The 22,139-nt window shown below is 30.2% G+C and overlaps 1 protein-coding gene and 2 long non-coding RNA genes across 3 annotated transcripts; all 3 read left to right on the forward strand.

Moving 5' to 3' along the window:
- The first annotated feature begins 2,763 nt into the window (after positions 1-2,763).
- Positions 2,764-9,799, forward strand: LOC123206338. The gene is made up of 3 exons (XR_006499995.1): positions 2,764-3,174; positions 5,961-6,005; positions 9,653-9,799. It is a non-coding gene; the product is annotated as an uncharacterized LOC123206338 (long non-coding RNA).
- Positions 9,800-10,315: 516 nt separating this feature from the next.
- Positions 10,316-12,286, forward strand: LOC123206335. The gene is made up of 4 exons (XR_006499994.1): positions 10,316-11,163; positions 11,261-11,554; positions 11,659-11,784; positions 11,889-12,286. It is a non-coding gene; the product is annotated as an uncharacterized LOC123206335 (long non-coding RNA).
- A 9,031-nt stretch (positions 12,287-21,317) lies between these two features.
- Positions 21,318-22,139, forward strand: LOC123206305. Its single transcript, XM_044623468.1, has 2 exons — positions 21,318-21,415; positions 21,519-22,139. Exons 1-2 carry the CDS (start codon positions 21,352-21,354, stop codon positions 21,893-21,895), a joined length of 441 nt encoding a protein of 146 aa, XP_044479403.1. The 5' UTR covers positions 21,318-21,351; the 3' UTR covers positions 21,896-22,139.

Here is a 22,139-nt window from a genome sequence, read left to right on the forward strand (position 1 = left end):
CTCGCTCTTGTGCTTCTACTGTACGGTAAAATTATGTGCATATATTTTTTAATTTATAATTCAATATATAAATAATATGTATCCATTTCTGAACATATCATCTTTGCATTAAAATTGACATATAAATGATATGTCGTTATCTAATTAAGTGATTTTAAATTAAAAATAAAATAAAATCTAATTATATAATGACATATCATTTATATATTTAATTGTGTGTTTGGAAGTGTATGTATTTCATTTTTTTTTTTTCATTTTAATTATGGTAGAATTATAGATTTTATTGCAATTCTCCCCCATGGGTTCAATAGGGTTTTATCAGTATTGTTTTAGTATATGATTTAAGCGGAAAATTATATTTCATAAATAACAATTAAGATTAGAAAGAACAAAAAAAAAATTAAATCAATAGCGTGGCTTAAAAAATTGATAAATTATTTATGTTTTGGGTGATTCATCAACTTAATTTTTTAACGAGTTATTAAAGTTGAATTTCATCTGAATTATTTGATTTTAAATCAAACAAATTGATTTCTTTTTTTTTTTTTGCTGTTTAAAAATATATTAAAAGAGAAAAAAACTCATGAACTTATAAAAAAACGTTCGATCACAACCTGGGTTTTCGATTAAAAGGTAAAGTTTTTACTTTTTTTATAATAAATTTGAGATTAAATTGATTTAAAAAACATTTAAATTCAAATTACTTTGAATTAAATTTAAAAGTAAATTATTTTTAAGTTATGATATGTTTATATTTAGTTGTTAGAATAATTATCAAATATTAATTAGAGGATGATATTTAATATTTATTATTAATATTTCATTTCTTGCATCTTAAATATTCTAATATTTATTATAAATTTAATCATGAAATTTCTTCAAACAGTATTTCCCTTTTTTTTAAAAGTAATTTACCCATTTTCTATTACTTTTTTCTTATTAGGGGTTAAATTGTTATTTTATAAACTAAGAGGTTGTGTAGTGAAACCTAAGGAAAATTTTCTAAAAATAATTTTATTCAAATTCAAATTTCAAAAAACAATATAACATAAATAAAATAAATCTCAAATATGGATCCACAGATCAAATAATAAATAAAAATAAATTTAAAATTCAAATAACAATATAATATAAATAAAAGTAAATTTAGTTACATGGTGGTTGGATACCATTCACAATAGTTGAAGGAACCGCAATTTGGAATTGCTAACACCATTTTAATATTGGGTCGATTTGGTATGATATATAAATGGATTTTAGCAATTCAATTGACTAGATTTGGGATCGGTTATTTATAAATATAGATTCAAACTGAGCTTAACTTAATTTTGAATTTGCTTAAGTTTGACTTGGCCTAAAGAAATCAAACTTGAGTCTAATCTTAAGTTTGATTTAATAAGTTTTGAAAGAGTTAAATTTAAATTCAGTTCAATACTATAATATTTTTAATTTAATTATTAATTTGAGACTTATTAGTTATTAATTTAAAAATATAAATTCGTTAAAAAAAACATTTGAAAAAACTTAAATTGTGTTAAAAAATGGTTAAACTTATTTATAATGAATAAAATGAGTTATTAACCCAGAAGGGGTAGTTTAAGTGGTGAAATAGTAGGCTCCATGTATAAGAAATTATGAGTTCAAATTTTTTCTAATAACGCTCTGATTTAGATGAGATTTTTCTTATTAAATAAAAAAGAAAGTTGTTAAGAGTTTCCCTTCCGAACATTGAAAAAAAAAATTTAATAACTCACATTACATACTACAAATAAGCTCCAATCAATTCAAAAAAAAATCTTTTATTGAAAAGATACATATTATAAATAAGTTTAATTTCTTTTTCCCTTAACAAAATTTAATTATTTTTAATATTTTCTTTTATTAGTATACATAAATTTTAAAAATAATTTTTTTTTTTAAATTGAGCTTAAGTTGAGCCTTCATGGCTTGTGCTGGAGGTTTTTTTTTCATAAGACCAAAAGACGTATTTCTACCCAAGGTTTGATTCAAATCCAATTTTCTATCTGTTAACTATTAAAAATTCGAATTTTTTCCTATATTAAAAATTCAAATTTTTCCCTATAGATTATTAAAAGTAACAAAAATGATTAACTTTAAGAGTAAAATTATCATTTAATTAATAATATATTAAAAATAATAAAATATTATATATTTTCTCCCATATATTTAAAAAACTAACAATTTTTCTTATAATTAAACTTTACACTCTTACATTTCCCTCGTAGAGTTTCTCCCTCCCTTTTTCTAGCACCAAAACTGGCAGTTTTGCTCTCCCTCTATTACTTTCTAGCCTATCTTTGGTGTGTGAGGGGGAACACGCCAAAAAAGGGGAGGGAGAAACCCTAAAAAAAAAGAATGTAAAATTTTGAAATTTAATCTTGAAAAAAATTATTAATTTTTTAAATTTATAGGGAAAATTAATAATGTTTTATTATTTTTAATATATTACTAGTTAAATAATGATTTTATCCTTACAGTTAACTATTTCTATTAATTTTAACAGTTTACAAATAAATATTTGAATTTTTGATAGTTAATGAATAAAATACTAGATTTGTATCAAACCTTAGGGAAATAGTCATTTGGTCTTTTTATAATTATGACTTAGAATTGAACTATGATTGCTTACTTCAAATTTAATTGAGTCCAACTAATTATCAAAATGGAGTTGGTTGAATTCGAATTAAACCTAATTGTGGGTTCAAGTTTGTAGGCAGTGATTATAATTAAAAATTAGGAATTTTAATAATTTTATAAAGAGATATTTACTTTTTTTTTAATAATTATAATAAAAATTAATACAGTGAGAAATCAACTGGAATTGGATCCACTGAGTGGTGGGGGCGGTGAGAGGTATAATTTAATAAAAATAGGGGTATTTAGGTAAATAAAAAAACTATAACGGCTAGTTAGACCAATACCGTTGAATACGCGTGTAAAACAACAGTTGGCCAGATCACGCTCCCCGAAATATTGTTACTTCTTTCTTCGTTTTGCTTTTTGAAAAACCGGACACTCTTCATCCATCACTTCACACACCTTCTCTCCGTCCTGCATTACTTGACATTGCTTTGCAGGGAAGTTAGCGTTTTGGAAAGATGAAGATCTTGAAGAAAACCATCAACATTTTCAGGAAGAAAACCTCTCCTAAAGGTAACTTGTTTTTTTTCTTCTTTTCTATCTTTCTCTCGTTCATTCTTTGATGAACAAAGCTTTCTTTCAGTCCTAAGTATTCTTTGCCGTTGTGGGTTTTCTTTATTTTTCCTCCCCAAAACTTTAGATCGTCTTTCTACGTGGGCATTTGATCCCCCGGTACCGTTACCGGGGGTACCCGTATTATCTGAAAGTTTACTCTTATGCTGTTTGGCTTCAATAAGTAACAAGTTTACGGTCCAGAATGCTTTAGCATTGTGAGACAATCTATGTTTCCTTCCCCGTAAAGTTACCTGGAGACTAGATAACCTTGGATCATTGACGTGGGCATTTGATCCCCCGGTAACGTTACCGGGGATACCTGTAGTGTTTATCTTTTCTATCTGATTCGTTTTAGCTTCAACGATTAGTAAGCTTTCGCTCACATTGTGAGGCATTTTTAGGTTTCTTCTCTTCAGTAACGTTAGTGGGGTACCCATATTATCTGAAAGTTTACTCTTATGCTGTTTGGCTTCAATAAGTAACAAGTTTACGATCCAGAATGCTTTAGCATTGTGAGACAATCTATGTTTCCTTCCCGGTAAAGTTACCTGGAGACTAGATAACCTTGGATCATCATCGTCTGATGGGGGACATTGAGTCTCCTCGGATTCTTTGAAGCTTCAATTTTAATAAGTTTCACTCCAAAAAGTTTCTTCTTTCTGAGACACTTTATGCTTTCTTCCCGGTAACGATAATTGGAGGTTAGCTAAGATTGGATCATGGTCCAATAGCAGTATTTCATCCCCCTCATGGGAATTTACCCTAGTAATTGATAGTGCTCTCTTCATCTCTACTTGATTCTCTTACCCTTGAAGATTTTAAATGTTTCACTTTTTAAAGTTTCAAGGTTTGGCCCTCAAAACTTTCCATTTAGCTGTTACGGGAATAATGTCTTCTCTATTTGCTATTTGGGTTTCACTCTTAAAGTTTATGCACTGTTTTTCAAAGGTAAAAGGGGCTCATCCTTCATTGCTGGGCTGGTTAAGTTACTGGTCCTGTACAACTCTTGTGCTCCATTCCGAATCCTTTTAGAGATTTGAATTCTTGTGACTGTTACTACAATATAAATGATAGTTTCTGAGGGATTTGCTATGTTGCTGACTTAGTAACATTGCTTGGTCAGCGTTAACCATTCCATTAAGTATCCAAATGGTTAGATCTGACCAGAATGTTACCTAACCAGCACTATAATCTTACCCATTGCTTACACAGGAGATACATGGGAGACCAGTAACATTAGCTCAGCTAAACAGCTGTACAATGTGAAATCATGCTATCTTGTCAGACTAGTTAAACATGTACAATAACAACTAACAAAATTCAATTTTAGAAGTATAATGCTAATTGTTAAATTTTACCAAAATAATGGAGTCCTAATGACCTGGCTGGAGCTTCTTTTAGCCACATAATTTCTTTCTTTTAATTTTTGCTTGCGAGAAGCTATGGCCTTTTAATTTTTATTGTTTATATTTTCTTCACATTTGTGCTATTATTTTTCAATGCTCTGTTTCTTAATAAGTAGCTTTCGCTCTGAAATGTCTTTACATTGTGAGGCATTTTTAGGTTTCTTCTCTTCAGTAACGTTAGTGGGGCACCCATATGTATTTGAAAGTTTACTCTTACGCTGTTTGGCTTCAATAAGTTACAAGTTTACGGTCCAGAATGCTTTAGCATTGTGAGACAATCTATGTTTCCTTCCCGGTAAAGTTACATGGATAGTAGATAACCTTGGATCATCATCGTCTGATGGGGGGCATTGAGTCTCCTCGGATTCTTTGAAGCTTCAATTTTAATAAGTTTCACTCCAAAAAGTTTCTTCTTCTGAGACACTTTATGCTTTCTTCCTGGTGACGTTAATTGGAGGTTAGCTAAGATTGGATCATGGTCCAATGGCAGTATTTCATCCCCCTCATGGGAATTTACCCTAGTAATTGATAGTGCTCTCTTCATCTCTACCTGATTCTCTTACCCTTGAAGATTTAAAAATGTTTCACTTTTTAAAGTTTCAAGGTTTGGCCCTCAAAACTTTCCATTTAGCTGTTACGGGAATAATGTCTTCTCTATTTGCTACTTGGGTTTCACTCTTAAAGTCTATGCACTGTTTTTCAAAGGTAAAAGGGACTCATCCTTCATTGCTGGGCTGGTTAAGTTACTGGTCCTGTACAACTCTTGTGCTCCATTCCGAATCCTTTAGAGATTTGAATTCCTAGACTGTTACTACAATATAAATGATAGTTTCTGAGGGATTTGCTATGTTGCTGACTTAGTAACATTGCTTGGTCAGCAATAGCCATTCCATTAAGCATCCAAATGGTTAGATCTGGCCAGAATGTTACCAAGCCAGCACTATAATCTTACCCATTGCTTACACAGGAGATCCATGGGAGACCAGTAACATTAGCTCAGCTAAACAGCTGTACAATGTGAAATCATACTATCTTGTCAGACTAGTTAAACATGTACGATAACAACTAACAAAATTCAATTTTAGAAGTATAATGCTAATTGTTAAATTTTACCAAAATAATGGAGTCCCAATGACCTGGCTGGAGCTTCTTTTAGCCACATAATTTCTTTCTTTTAATTTTTGCTTGTGAGAAGTTATGGCCTTTTAATTTTTATTGTTTATATTTTCTTCACATTTGTGCTATTATTTTTCAATGCTCTGTTTCTTAATAAAGTAGCTAATTGATATTAGGGTTTTGATTTTAAAAATTTTCTTGTTTGTTGATGTGTTTGTTCAGAGGCTTTAAGGGAGAGCAAGAGGGACATGGCCACTGCAACGAGAGGTATGTATATTTTTCTTACCCTCTTTTTTTTTTTTTTTTTTTTCAATTAGTATGGTATGTTGCTTTGTCCTGAGGAGACTTCAAAGATATGTTGAATCTGAAATTGAGACATTGAATTTTGTTTTATCTGCTAGAGTTTCATATGGAACATAACAGGATGTAGGCATCCTGTTCTTAACATATTTCACATCAAAATGCATAATATCTTACCTGTGCTTGATGTTGAATCCATAATAAAGGAATGGATAAGTTCGTAAGAATACATAATAAATGAGGAAAAGTGTATTTGTGAAAATGAACTACCCACTATGCGCAAACTGTATGAGACAGTGAACTATCAACAGGCCATTCTTGAGCACAAGGAGCTGGTATAGTTGATAAATAACACAGAAGATCACTTATTATAGGTGTATAACATCAAAGCACGAGGGTCACACTACTAGATTTAGTAGATACCCTTAATGACTTGTTGACATAAGGGTAATCCTGAATCAAATGAGTCTAGACACATGTTCTGAAATATTTGAGTTTTTTGATGTTTCAATTTGGATTTGTTACATGGTAAAAGAATACTTATGCTTCTTCATTGAAATGTAAAATAAGTACAACAGCATCTTGTTCGGGAAATTTATCTAGCGTTTCAAATCATGTTTGTTTTTTGAGGTGTAAGACTTACTGGATATCTTTTTAAGAGAGGGCAAGAGAAAGTTTTCATTATCTTAGTTTTGTGTGATGGATCTATTGTTAAATTGATTAGATTTCTTGAGGGGTTAGTTACATTTCTTATATTAAAGTCCTGATAAAAAATCATGTTTGTTTTTTGAGGTGTAAGACTTACTGGATATCTTTTTAAGAGAGGGCAAGAGAAAGTTTTCATTATCTTAGTTTTGTGTGATGGATCTATTGTTAAATTGATTAGATTTCTTGAGGGGTTAGTTACATTTCTTATATTAAAGTCCTGATAAAATTTCCAGAATTACATGTTTCTAGTAGCAAATAATAAGACCATTGCAATGAGGAAATCTAAACTTGTAACATTTAATGAACTGGTAAAATAACATAATGTTTTATATTGATGTTCAATGTTAAGTGTGATTAATGTTAAGGGGCGTAATATTACCCTTTCTATAGATGAAGCAACATGATAAGAAAATTGGTTTTTAAATGGTTTGGAGTTTTGAATATTTGAGAAAAGGTCCTAACATGAAAGTTCACCACTTATTTAACTAGTTTTTAAAAGTTAAAAGTTAAAGTTTTTACTTGTTTTTATAATAAATTTGAGATTAAATTGATTTAAAAATTATTTAAATTCAAATTAATTTGAATTAAATTTAAAATTAAATTATTTTTAAGTTATGATATGTTTATATTTAGTTGTTAGAATAATTATCAAATATTAATTAGAGGATGATATTTATTATTTATTATTAATATTTCATTTCTTGCATCTTAAACATTCTAATATTTATTATAAATTTAAGAGAAATTATAAAAATGGCCGAAATACCCTCCCACTAAGCAAAAATACCCAAAATTACTATTTTCAAGTAAAAATGCCCAATTCACTATTCTTAAGCAAAATTACCCATGATTTTTTTTTAAATACCAAAATTACCCTTCTCCTCATTTATATAACCCTTCTCACTCACTATGAGGGGTTAAATGAAATTTTATTAAAATTGGGGGGTATTTTGATATTAAACATTGTAAGAGCATTTTGATATTTCTTTATTTCATAACTTTTTCTAAAATGTCAAAATTACCCTTCCTTTCATCTATATAAATCCTCCTCATTCACTTTTATTATACACACTTCTTATATTACTCAAACACTCACTCTCACTCTATTTCGTTCGGAGGGAAGAAGTTCATATTTTTGAATTCGATTTGAAAAAAGACTGTTCATCAAAAAAAGATATTTATACCAATTTATCCTAAAATTTAATTTTATTTGTTAAGTTTAGTTTATATGACATAATATAGGGGTTACAAATATGGAGGGTTAAATGGAATTTTAGATAAATATGGGTTTTTTTTTAATATTATACAATATATAAAGGATTTATATAACATGTTAAGAATAGATAGATATTGCTTTGATACAAGACAACATACAAGAGTGTTAAATAAAGAAAGAGATAATTGAGGGGTCAAATGAAATGTTATTAAAATTGGGGGGCATTTTGATATTAAACATTGTAGGAGCATTATAAATGAAATTTTAGGTTTTTTCGAATTTCACCGTTTTAGGATATATCGACTCGTATTTTCCAGATTTCTGAAGATTTTTTCGATTATTGCTATTCTAGGGTATTTCAACTTTTAGAATTCGAATTTCAATTTCGTTTTTTAGAATTTCACCGTTTTAGGATATATCGATTAATATTTTTCAGATTTTCGAAGAATTTTTTGATTCTTGTCAATCTAGGGTATTTCAACTTTTAGAATTCGAATTTTGGTTTCATTTTTTTGAATTTAACCTTTTTAGGATATATCAACTCGTATTTTTCAGATTTCTGAAAAAATTTTCGATTCTTGCCATTCTAGGGTATTTCAACTTTTAGAATTCGAATTTCAGTTTCGTTTTTTTGAATTTCACCGTTTTAGGATATATCGACTCATTTTTCAGATTTTTGAAGAATTTTTCAATTCTTGCTATTCTAGGGTATTTCAACTTTTAAAATTTGAATTTCAGTTTTATTTTTTCGAATTTCACCGTTTTAGGATATATCGACTCGTATTTTTCAGATTTCTGAAGAATTTTTCGATTCTTGTCATTTTAGGATATTTCAACTTTTAGAATTCGAATTTCAGTTCTGTTTTTTCAAATTTCACCATTTTAGGATATATCGATTCATATTTTTCAGATTTTCAAAGAATTTTTTGATTGTTGTCATTCAACTTTTAGAATTCGAATTTTAGTTTCGTTTTTTTGAATTTCACTGTTTTATGATATATTGATTCGTGTTTTTTAGATTTTTGATGACTTTTTCGATTGTTACCATTTTAGGGTATTTCAACTTTTAGAATTTGAATTTTTATTTTTTTGAAAATCACCATTTTATGATATATTGACTCGTATTTTCTAGATTTTTGAAAAAATTTTCGATTATTGATATTTTGAAGTATTTTAAAGTATAAAATTTGAATATAGATATTATAAAAATGTTTTAAATGGAACATTAAGAACAAATAGATGCATTTTGATATAAGATAACATACGAGGGTGTTATATAAATTGTTAAATAATTATATGAAGTTAAGTAAAATATTAGAAAAATATGAGGAGTTTTTTTTATATTAATAATTGTACGACTGTTTTATATATTGATATTTTGAAGTATTTTAAAGTATAAAATTTGAATATAGATATTATAAAAATGTTTTAAATGGAACATTAAGAACAAATAGATGCATTTTGATATAATATAACATACGAGGGTGTTATATAAATTGTTAAATAATTATATGAAGTTAAGTAAAATATTAGAAAAATATGAGGAGTTTTTTTTATATTAATAATTGTACGACTGTTTTACATAGTTATTACAGATTTTTTTTTATTATAAATGAATAATTATTTTCAAAAACTTGTCATTGCATGATTGATAATTAAAATGGATGGTTATACACCGGTTTGTTATCAGGGAGAATGGATTCAAGGTAGCAACAACACAATGAAATATGTTGGAGGAGTCAAACAATTGATTCAATGAAAGAGTCTTGCAGTATTGATTCAATGAAAAACTACCTTCAACTATCAATGAAGCCAAGAAAAATTGAGCTCAGCTGCCCCGTACAGAGATCCAAAATGATGAAGATGTCCATACTCTTATTGATATGTCTCAGTTTTTACAGGAATGTATTCCTATTTTTGTTACATGTACCCCAATTGAAGGGTAGAAAGATGAAGATGAAGAAGAAAGTAGTGGTAAAAAAATAATACGATTTGGAAAAGTTGATTGATTTCAGTAATGACCTGTTGTACATTGCAAACTCATGGGCTCATCGAGAAAAAGATAGAGTTTTCGACTAAGGTGATTTTGATGGAAATGATATGTTCGATATTCCTTCAGAAGATGTAGAGCCTGAGTATATGACATCAGTTATCGAGGGTATGGATAGTCTGTAGCTTGAAGATCCTATTTCAAGTGGTGAAAATTATTCTGGACTATTTTTTGACAATGTCCCCACTGATCAATTTAAGTGGCTTCCTGATTTTCCTCCACAACCATCAGCATCATCAAGTAGTTTCAGATTGATCCGAGAGGAGAATGGTGTAAAGGTTGGTGATATTTTTCATAATAAAGTCCAATTGAAAGACGCTATGAAGTAATTTGCCTTACTTAAAGGATTTCAATTTGGTGTAAAAAAGTCTGACAAGAAACAGTGAGAAATTAAGTGCAAGACTGAAAATTATGAGTGGTATATACATGCAACCAAGTCCACAGTCGGTGAAGTCTGGGGGATCAACTTTATGAATCCTATCCACACATGTTCAGTTGATCAAATCATGTCACATCACAGACAGACTGGGGCTCGAGCTTTAGGTCAATTAATGAGATCAAAGTTTGTGATGATTGATCGAATTTATTGGCCTAAGGAAATAATTGTTGACATCGTCGATCGATATAAAATTGATATTTTATAATCATAGGCTTGGCGACAAGAAATTGAGGGGTTCACCGAAGGAATCATTTATGCTTTTTATCAGATTATCGTTACACTCTACAACGTACTAATCTGAGCACCGTTACTGCTATTGAAACGGATGATGATCATCGATTTAAGAATTTTTTCATGGCATTAGGATATTCCATTCATGCATTCAGAGAATATCTCCGTCCGAATATTTGCATTGATGCTGCATTGTTTAAAGGTTGATATCTGGGGTATTTATTCATTGCGGTAACTCTTGATGGTAATAATCAGATATATCTCATCGGTTTCGGTGTTGATAAAAAAAAAGATTATGACATGTGGTGTTGGTTTCTCCGAAGGATTAAAGAATGTATTCATGACCTATCTGAGTTGGCAATAATCTCAGATCGACATCATACTATATACTCGACAATGGTTGAAGTCTTTTCAGGTGTCCACCATAGATGTTGTCATCATCTTATATGTAACGTGGAAAAAGTATAAATGATACTCAAAGGTATAGTGTTTTAAACAAGTAATTAAAATTGTAACAGTTTATCCTTTTTATACATTTTTAATTATAATCAGTTATCATAATTTTTTCCATCTTACAGGTTGTAGGGGCATATTGGAAAGCTGCAAAATCATACACAGAATCAGAATTTGGGACGATGATGCAATCTCTTGACTCAATGAACCCTCAAGCTGGAGCTTATCTACGTGACATCGGATTTGAGCGTTGGAGTAGAGCGTACTTTTCGGGGTATTGTTACAACTTCATAACCACTAACATTGTTGAGTCATTTAATGCCCTTGTCAGACTACACAAGGCCTACCTATCACAATGCTCCTAGAGTTCATTCGTGGTACCATGCAACGATGGTTTTACGAGAGAAGAAACCATGCAAGTAAGTATCAAATCGTTATTAATTAAATGTTTTTTCTCGTGTTCTTTTTTCCCTTAGTTTTTGGATATTGTCAAATGTGTTGCTAATATATTTTCAAATTATAGACGAATATCCTAACTTTGTCACCCCTCGGGAGGAGGAGAAGATCAGTGGTCGTCTAACTTTGTCACTCCTAGAGTTCATTCGTGGTACCATGCAACGATGATTTTACGAGAGAAGAAACCATGCAAGTAAGTATCAAATCGTTATTAATTAAATGTTTTTTCTCGTGTTCTTTTTTCCCTTAGTTTTTGGATATTGTCAAATGTGTTGCTAATATATTTTCAAATTATAGACGAATATCCTAACTTTGTCACCCCTCGGGAGGAGGAGAAGATCAGTGGTCGTCTATCAAAGTCTACACGTTTGGAGGTTCGGCCAATTACACAAACTCGATATCAGGTTGTCGGTTTTGATGGATTCATGGGTACTGTAAACTTCGGTAAAATGTCCTGCATATATAGAAAGTTTCAGTTTTTACGTATTCTGTGCAAACATGTCATCGCTGTTGCATGACATATGAGGGTCACGAATGTCAATGCATGGGTTCATCTATTTTTTCAGACCGATATTTACCGTGCAATATATCAAGAACCTGTTTTAAATGTGTAACCGATGTATTTTTATTACTGTTTTAAATGTGTAATTGTATTGATATGTGATATAATAACTTTAGTGCAAATTATTTCTTCATTTTATGTTTGTTAGAATGAGTTGTTTGAATATTTCTTTATTTCATATTTATTTCTTCATTTTATGTTTGATAGTAACATCACTCAAATTAGAAATAATTTTTTATAAAGTACATCATACACATACGCACATAAACAGATGAAAAATAGAAAACAATAAAAAAGGAAATGACAAAAAGGTAAAAAATAATATTTTGGTATCTTAAAACGGTGTAATTCAAAAAAACGGAATTAAAATTTGAATTCTAAAAGTTGAAATACCCTAGAATGGCAAGAATCGAAAAATTCTTCAAAAATCTAGAAAATACGAGTCGATATATATCCTAAAACGGTAAAATTCAAAAAAACGAAATTCAAATTCAAATTCTAAAAGCTGAAATACCTTAGAATGACAAGAATTAAAAAATTCTTCAAAAATCTGAAAAATACGAGTCGATATATCTTAAAACGGTGAAATTCAAAAAAACGAAACCAAAATTCGAATTTTAAAAGTTGAAATACCTAAGAATGACAAGAATCGAAAAATTCTTTGAAAATCTGAAAAATACGAGTCGATATATCCTAAAATGGTGAAATTCGAAAAAACGAAACTGAAATTCGAATTCTAAAAGTCAAAATACCCTAGAATGACAAGAATCGAAAAATTTTTCGAAAATCTAGAAAATACGAGTCGATATATCTTAAAACGGAAAAAAAGTCGTTAAATATGTCAAAAAAACACAAAATTTAAAAAAACCGAATCTCAAATTTGAAAGCTATATATAAAAAAACTCTAAATCAGAAAAAACAGATATAAAATTTGAAAACTACACGTTGAGAAACCCTATATAAGCAAATTTTTAATTTACCCCTTAAAAAAATACCTATTACAAGCAGGTCCAATATTTTCCCTAACCCCTTAGTAATTTTGTTGTCCTTTAGTGCTCTTGTGGTTTCAAAAAAGCAAATTTCCCCCCAACACAGGATATACAGCCCACTGTGATGTGACAAATTTCAAAAAACCCCACAGTAGACTCATGACTCTCACACAGCTCCCCGATTTTTGAAAAAGGCTAATTAACCCCCTAACCCACTGTCAACAGTGGGAGAATTCAATCGACAGTGGGAAACACTGTTCCCCCTGTTGACTGTTGATAACTTCGAAATGAATTTTCAGCCAAAAATTCATCGTTTCGACCTCCAATTTCAACACAAATCAAATCTATTATGGTATAACACAAAACCCCTCAACCAATTCAACGAAAATGATCAAGAATCAAAACATTTCAAGTATTGTTCAAAATCGAAACCCTAAACCCTAAAATCTCACTCAAATTTCAATAATATAAACAATAACTTAATTCAAACAAGATAACGAAAGATATTCTAACGTGCTGTGCCATTTTCGGTTGTCGGAAACCACGAAAATCGTCAAAAATCTGGCCGACAGTGCGATGATAGTGGGACAGGGGAAAATTTCAAATTTTCCCCTGTTTTTGAATAGTGATTTCACAGTGGAGACAGGGGAAATTTGCTAGGTTTATATATGGACAGTTTCGACATTTTACAAAAGTTAGGCATTTTTGCTTTAATCTGAATTTTTTGGACAATTTCGCTTAAACCCCCCTTACTTTTGCCTATATTTTATAATTTCCCTAAATTTAACATGAAATTTCTTCAAACAGTATTTTCCTTTTTTTTTTAAAAGTAATTTACCCATTTTCTATTACTTTTTTCTTATTAGGGGTTAAATTGTTATTTTATAAACTAAGAGGTTGTGTAGTGAAACCTAAGGAAAATTTTCTAAAAATAATTTCATCCAAATTCAAATTTCAAATAACAATATAACATAAATAAAAATAAATCTCAAATATGGATCCACAGATCAAATAATAAATAAAAATAAATTTAAAATTCAAATAACAATATAATATAAATAAAAGTAAATTTAGTTACATGGTGGTTGGATACCATTCACAATAGTTGGAGGAACCGCAATTTAGAATTGCTAACACCATTTTAATATTGGGTCAATTTGGCATAATATATAAATGGATTTTAGCAATTCAATTGACTAGATTTGGGATCGGTTATTTATAAATATGGATTCAAATTGAGCTTAACTTAATTTTGAGTTTGCGTAAGTTTGATTCGGCCTAAAGAAATCAAACTTAAATCTAATTTTAAATTTAACTTAATAAATTTTGAAAGAGTTAAATTCAAATTCGGTTCAATACTATAATATTTTTAATTTAATTATCAATTTGAGGCTTGTTAGTGATTAATTTAAAAATATATATTCATAAATAAAAAAAACATTTAAGAAAACTTAAATTGTGTTAAAAAAATGATTAAACTTATTTATAATGAGTAAAATAAGTTATTAACCCCAAAGTATGATAGTGGTGAAATAGTAGACACTATGTATAAAAATGTATGAGTTCAAATTTTCTCTAATAACACTATGATTTAGATGAGGTTTCTCTTATTAAATAAAAAAAAAAGTTGTTAAGAGTTTCCCTTCCGAACATTGAAAAAAAAAATTTTTAATAACTCACATTACACACTATAAATAAGCTCCAATCAATCCAAAAAATTTTTTTATTGAAAAGGTGCATATTATAAATAAGTTTAATTCTTTGCTCCTTAACAAAATTTAATTATTTTTAATATTTTCTTTTATTAGTATACATAAATTTTAAAAATAATTTTTTTCAATTGAGCTTAAGTTGAGCCTTCATGGCTTGTGCTGGAGTTTTTTTTTTTTTTTCATAAGACCAAAACACATATTTCCACCCAATATTTGATTTAAACCCAATCTTTCATCTGTTAACTATTAAAAATCTAAATTCTCATATATAAACTATTAAAAGTAACAAAAATGATAAACTTTAAGAGTAAAATTATTATTTAATTAATAACATAGTAAAAATAATAAAATATTATCTATTTTTTCTCGTATATGTAGAAAACTAACAATTTTTCTTAGAATTAAACTTTATATTTTTACATTTCCCTCATAGGGTTTCTCCCTCCCCTTTTCAAGCACCAGAATTGGCAGTTTTGCTCTCCCTCTACAACTCTCTAGCGCTTCTTTGGTGTGTGAGGCCAAAAAAAGAGAAAAAAAAATTTTAGAGAAAAAAATGTAAGTTTTAAAGTTTAATATTAGAAAAAATTGTTAGTTTTCTAAATTTAAAAAGAAAATAGATAATATTTTATTTTTTAATATATTATTAATTAAATAATAATTTTATTCTTAGAGTTAATTATTTTTATTAATTTTAACAGTTTATAAGTAAAAAATTGAATTTTTTATAGTTAATCAATAAAATACTGGATTTGTATCAAGCCTTGGGTCATACTATCTTGTCAGAGTTAAACATGTACGACAACAACTAACAAAATTCGATTTTAGAAGTATAATGCTAATTGTTAAATTTTACCAAAATAATGGAGTCCCGATGACCTGGCTGGAGCTTCTTTTAGCCACATAATTTCTTTCTTTTAATTTTGCTTGTGAGAAGCTATGGCATTTTAATTTTTATTGTTTACATTTTCTTCACATTTGTGCTGTTAGTTTTCAATGCTCTGTTTCTTAATAAAGTAGCTAATTGACATTAAGGTTTTGATTGTAAAAATTTTCTTGTTTGTTGATGTGTTTGTTCAGAGGCTTTAAGGGAGAGCAAGAGGGACACGGCCACTGCAACAAGAGGTATGTATATTTTTCTTACTTTTTTTTTCAATTAGTATGGTATGTTGCTTTGTCCTGAGGAGACTTCAAAGATATGTTGAATCTGAAATTGAGACATTGAATTTTGTTTTATCTGCTAGAGTTTCATATGGAACATAACAGGATGTAGGCATCCTGTTCTTAACATATTTCACATCAAAATGCATAATATCTTACCTGTGCTTGATGTTGAATCCATAATAAAGGAATGGATAAGTTCGTAAGAATACATAATAAATGAGGAAAAGTGTATTTGTGAAAATGAACTACCCACTATGCGCAAACTGTATGAGACAGTGAACTATCAACAGGCCATTCTTGAGCACAAGGAGCTGGTATAGTTGATAAATAACACAGAAGATCACTTATTATAGGTGTATAACATCAAAGCACGAGGGTCACACTACTAGATTTAGTAGATACCCTTAATGACTTGTTGACATAAGGGTAATCCTGAATCAAATGAGTCTAGACACATGTTCTGAAATATTTGAGTTTTTTGATGTTTCAATTTGGATTTGTTACATGGTAAAAGAATACTCATGCTTCTTCATTGAAATGTAAAATAAGTACAACAGCATCTTGTTCGGGAAATTTATCTAGCGTTTCAAATCATGTTTGTTTTTTGAGGTGTAAGACTTACTGGATATCTTTTTAAGAGAGGGCAAGAGAAAGTTTTCATTATCTTAGTTTTGTGTGATGGATCTATTGTTAAATTGATTAGATTTCTTGAGGGGTTAGTTACATTTCTTATATTAAAGTCCTGATAAAATTTCCAGAATTACATGTTTCTAGTAGCAAATAATAAGACCATTGCAATGAGGAAATCTAAACTTGTAACATTTAATGAACTGGTAAAATAACATAATGTTTTATATTGATGTTCAATGTTAAGTGTGATTAATGTTAAGGGGCGTAATATTACCCTTTCTATAGATGAAGCAACATGATAAGAAAATTGGTTTTTAAATGGTTTGGAGTTTTGAATATTTGAGAAAAGGTCCTAACATGAAAGTTCACCACTTATTTAACTAGTTTTTAAAAGTTAAAAGTTAAAGTTTTTACTTGTTTTTATAATAAATTTGAGATTAAATTGATTTAAAAATTATTTAAATTCAAATTAATTTGAATTAAATTTAAAATTAAATTATTTTTAAGTTATGATATGTTTATATTTAGTTGTTAGAATAATTATCAAATATTAATTAGAGGATTATATTTAATATTTATTATTAATATTTCATTTTTTGCATCTTAAACATTCTAATGTTTATTATAAATTTAAGAGAAATTATAAAAAATGGCCGAAATACCCTCCCACGAAGCAAAAATACCCAAAATTACTATTTTCAAGTAAAAATGCCCAATTCACTATTCTTAAGCAAAATTACCCATGGTTATTTTTAAAATACCAAAATTACCCTTCTCCTCATTTATATAACCCTCCTCACTCATTATGAGGGGTTAAATGAAATTTTATTAAAATTGGGGGTATTTTGATATTAAACATTGTAAAGGCATTTTGATATTTCTTTATTTCATAACTTTTTCTAAAATATCAAAATTACCCTTCCTCTCATCTATATAAACCTTCCTCATTCACTTTTATTATACACACTTCTTATATTACTCAAACACTCACTCTCACTCTCATTTTTATTCAAGATCAATTAGTAGAGATTCGTTCGGAGGGAAGAAGTTCGTATTTTTGAATTCGACTAAAAAAAAACTATTCATTGAAAAAAGGTATTTATACCAATTTAGCCTAAAATTTAATTTTATTTGTTAAGTCTAGTTTATATGACATAATATAGGGGTTAAATGCAATGTTAGACAAATATGGAGGGTTAAATGGAATTTGAGATAAATATGGGTTTTTTTTTAATATTATACAATATATAAAAGATTTATATAACATGTTAAGAATAGATAGGTATTGCTTTGATACAAGACAACATACAAGGGTGTTAAATAAAGAAAGAGTAATTGAGGGGTCAAATGAAATGTTATTAAAATTGGGGGGCATTTTGATATTAAACATTGTAGGAGCATTATAAATGAAATTTTAGGTTTTTTCGAATTTTACCGTTTTAGTATATATCGATTCGTATTTTCTAGATTTCTGAAGATTTTTTCGATTGTTGTCATTCTAGGGTATTTCAACTTTTAGAATTCGAATTTCAATTTCGTTTTTTAGAATTTCACCGTTTTAAGATATATCGATTAGTATTTTTCAGATTTTCGAAGAATTTTTTTATTCTAGTCAATCTAGGGTATTTCAACTTTTAGAATTCAAATTTTGGTTTCGTTTTTTTGAATTTAACCGTTTTAAGATATATCGACTCGTATTTTTTAGATTTCTGAAGAATTTTTCGATTCTTGTCATTCTAGGGTATTTCAACTTTTAGAATTCGAATTTCAGTTTCGTTTTTTTGAATTTCACCGTTTTAGGATATATCAACTCGTATTTTTTAGATTTCTGAAGAATTTTTTGATTCTTGTCATTCTAGAATATTTCAACTTTTAGAATTCGAATTTCAGTTCTGTTTTTTCAAATTTTACCATTTTAGAATATATCGATTCATATTTTTCAGATTTTCAAAGAATTTTTTTATTGTTGTCATTCAACTTTTAGAATTCGAATTTCAGTTTTGTTTTTTTGAATTTCACTGTTTTATGATATATCGACTCGTGTTTTCTAGATTTTTGATGACTTTTTCGATTGTTACCATTCTAGGGTATTTCAATTTTTAGAATTCGAATTTCAGTACTATTTTTTTGAAAATCACCATTTTATGATATATTGACTCGTATTTTCTAGATTTTTGAAGAAATTTTTGATTATTGACATTTTGAAGTATTTCAAAGTATAAAATTTGAATATAGATATTATAAAAATGTTTTAAATGGAACATTAAGAACAGATAGATGCATTTTGATATAAGATAACATACGAGAGTGTTATATAAATTGTTAAATAATTATATGAGGTTAAATAAAATATTAGAAAAATATGAGGAGTTTTTTTTATATTAATAATTGTACGACTGTTTTACATAGTTATTACAGATTTTTTTGTTATAAATGAATAATTATTTTCAAAAACTTGTCATTGCATGATTGATAATTAAAATAGATGGTTATACATTGGTTCGTTATCAGGGAGAATGGATTCAAGGTGACAACAACACAATGAAATATGTTAGAGGAGTTAAACAATTGATTAAAATCTCTTATGGAACAACATTCGAGGGATTTATTGAGCTTTTGAAAGAGTCTTGCAGTATTGATCCAATGAAAAACTACCTTTAACTATCAATGAAGCCAAGAAAAATTGAGCTCAGCTGCCCCGTACAGAGATCCAAAATGATGAAGATGTCCAGACTCTTATCGATATGTCTCAGTTTTTACAAGAATGTATTCCTGTTTTTGTTACATGTACCCCAATTGAAGGGTAGAAAGATGAAGATGAAGAAGAAAGTAGTGGTAAAAAAAAAGGCCAAACGACTATTTCCCACCCAAGGTTTAGCGTTTTCTCAAAAGTCCCCCCTTTAACTATGGAAACACCAAACACCCACCCATGGCCGGTTAGATTTAACCAAACCCTAACGGCTGAAAATTTTATCTCCTTTTGCCCCCCTAAACTTTAAAAACTGAAATTTTCCCCCCGCCTAAGTTTTAAAAAATGACAGTTTCACCCTAGGGTTTGGTTTTGAAATCTCCGACGACCTCTCCGGCTCCGTTGCCGACGGCCGCTCCCTCCGGAAGCAACCTCTCCTTTCGACGATCTCTTTCCTCCCATTTGGAGGTCCGATCGGCGCCCGGAGACGCCGTGGGAGACGAAGACTTCGTTGGGAAGACGAAGTTCTTCGTCTTCCCAGAAGAAGACCTCTGGGAAGACGACCGTCTTCCCAGACGAGGACGACGACATCGGCTTCGTCTGGGAAGACGAAGAACTTCGTCTTCCCGACGAAGTCTTCGTCTCCCACGGCGTCTCTGGGCACCGATCGGACCTCCAAATGGGAGGAAAGAGATCGCCGGAAGGAGAGGTTGCTTCCGGAGGGAGCGGCCGTCGGCAACGGAGCCGGAGAGGTCGCCGGAGATTTCAAAACCAAACCCTAGGGTGAAACTGCCATTTTTTAAAACTTAGGCGGGGGGAAAATTTCAGTTTTTAAAGTTTAGGGGGGCAAAATAGATTCTATTTTAGTTTATTTTTAATATTATAGCTAAAATGACGATTTTACCCTTACCACCGTTAGGGTTTGGTTAAATCTAACTGGCCATAGGTGGGTGTTTGGTGTTTCCATAGTTAAAGGGGGGACTTTTGAGAAAACGCTAAACCTTGGGTGGGAAATAGTCGTTTGGCCAAAAAAAAAATACGATTTGGAAAAGTTGATTGATTTCAGTAATGACCCGTTGTACATTGCAAACTCATGGGCTCATAGAGAAAAAGATAGAGTTTTCGACTGGGGTGATTTTGATGGAAATGATATGTCCAATATTCCTTCAGAAGATGTGGAGCCTGAGTATATGACATCAATTATCGAGGGTATGAATAGTCTGCAGCTTGAAGATCCTATTTCAGGTGGTGAAAATTATTTTGGACTATTTTTTGACAATGTCCCCACTGATCAATTTAAGTGACTTCCTGATTTTCCTTTACAGCCATCAACATCATCAAGTAGTTCCAGATCGATCCGAGAGGAGAATGGTGTAAAGGTTGGTGATATTTTCCATAATAAAGTCCAATTGAAAGACGCTATGAAATAATTTGCCTTACTTAAAGGATTTTAATTTGGTGTAAAAAACTCTGACAAGAAACAGTGAGAAATTAAGTGCAAGGCTGAAAATTATGAGTGGTATATACATGCAACCAAGTCCACAGTCGGTGAAGTCTGGGGGATCAACTTTATGAATCCTACCCACACATATTCAGTTGATCAAATCATGCCACATCACAGACAAGCTGGGGCTCGAACTTTAGGTCAATTAATGAGATCAAAGTTTGTGATAATTGATCGAATATTCATAGGCTTGGCGACAAGAAATTGAGGGTTCACTGGAGGAATCATTTATGTTTTTTATCAGATTATCGTTACACTCTACAACGTACTAATCTGGGCACCGTTACTGCTATTGAAACGGATGATGATCATCAATTTAAGAATTTTTTTATAGCATTAGGATGTTCCATTCATGCATTCAGAGAATATCTCTGTCCGAATATTTGCATTGATGCTGCATTGTTTAAAGGTCGATATCTATGGTATTTATTCATTGCGGTGACTCTTGATGGTAATAATTAGATATATCCCATCGGTTTCGGTGTTAGACATGCACAAGGTCTACCCATCACAATGCTCCTAGAGTTCAATCGTGGTACCATGCAACGATGGTTTTACGAGAGAAGAAACCATGCAAGTAAGTATCAAATCGTTATTAATTAAATGTTTTTTCTCGTGTTCTTTTTTCCCTTAGTTTTGGATATTGTCAAATGTGTTGCTAATATATTTTCAAATTACAGACGAATATCCTAACTTTGTCACCCCTCGGAAGGAGGAGAAGATCAGTAGTCGTCTATCAAAGTCTACACGTTTGGAGGTTCAGACAATTACACAGACTCAATATCAGGTTGTCGGTTTTGATGGATTCATGGGTACTGTAAACTTCGGTAAAATGTCTTGCTTATGTAGAAAGTTTCAATTTTCACGTATTCCGTGTAAACGTGTCATCGTTGTTGCACGACATATGAGGCTCACGAATGTCAATGCATGGGTTCATCCATTCTTTCAGATCGATATCTACCATGCAATATATCAAGAACCTATCAATCCTCTTGGAAATCAATCTGATTGGTTGCACTCACCAGAAGGAATGGTTATTCTGCCCCCTCCTCGATAGTCGTCGTCCGGGTCGTCCCTCCAACAGAAATCTACGTCCTTCGTAGGGAGAAAATATGACACCGAGGATTTGTAGCCGTTGTCATGAACCAGGACACGTACAAACCTAATGTAAAAGGCCAGCACCCATGCCGACCTCCGCTCTGCACGTTCATCTAAAAAAGGTAAAGGGACAAGATCTTGAAATTTGGTGGAATCATTTTTGTTAGTTATATGAGTCATCATTGTTGTACTTCAGTTACATG

Source organism: Mangifera indica, unplaced genomic scaffold, assembly GCF_011075055.1.
Source record: "Mangifera indica cultivar Alphonso unplaced genomic scaffold, CATAS_Mindica_2.1 Un_0032, whole genome shotgun sequence".
In the NCBI taxonomy this organism is placed as follows: domain Eukaryota; kingdom Viridiplantae; phylum Streptophyta; class Magnoliopsida; order Sapindales; family Anacardiaceae; genus Mangifera; species Mangifera indica.

Coding starts and splice junctions, on each gene's coding strand:
- LOC123206305 (XM_044623468.1), top strand. CDS start 21,352: ATGCTCCTAGAGTTCAATCGTGGTACCATGCAACGATGGTTTTACGAG. Junction 21,416..21,518: donor CGAGAGAAGAAACCATGCAA/GTAAGTATCAAA, acceptor TTCAAATTACAG/ACGAATATCCTAACTTTGTC.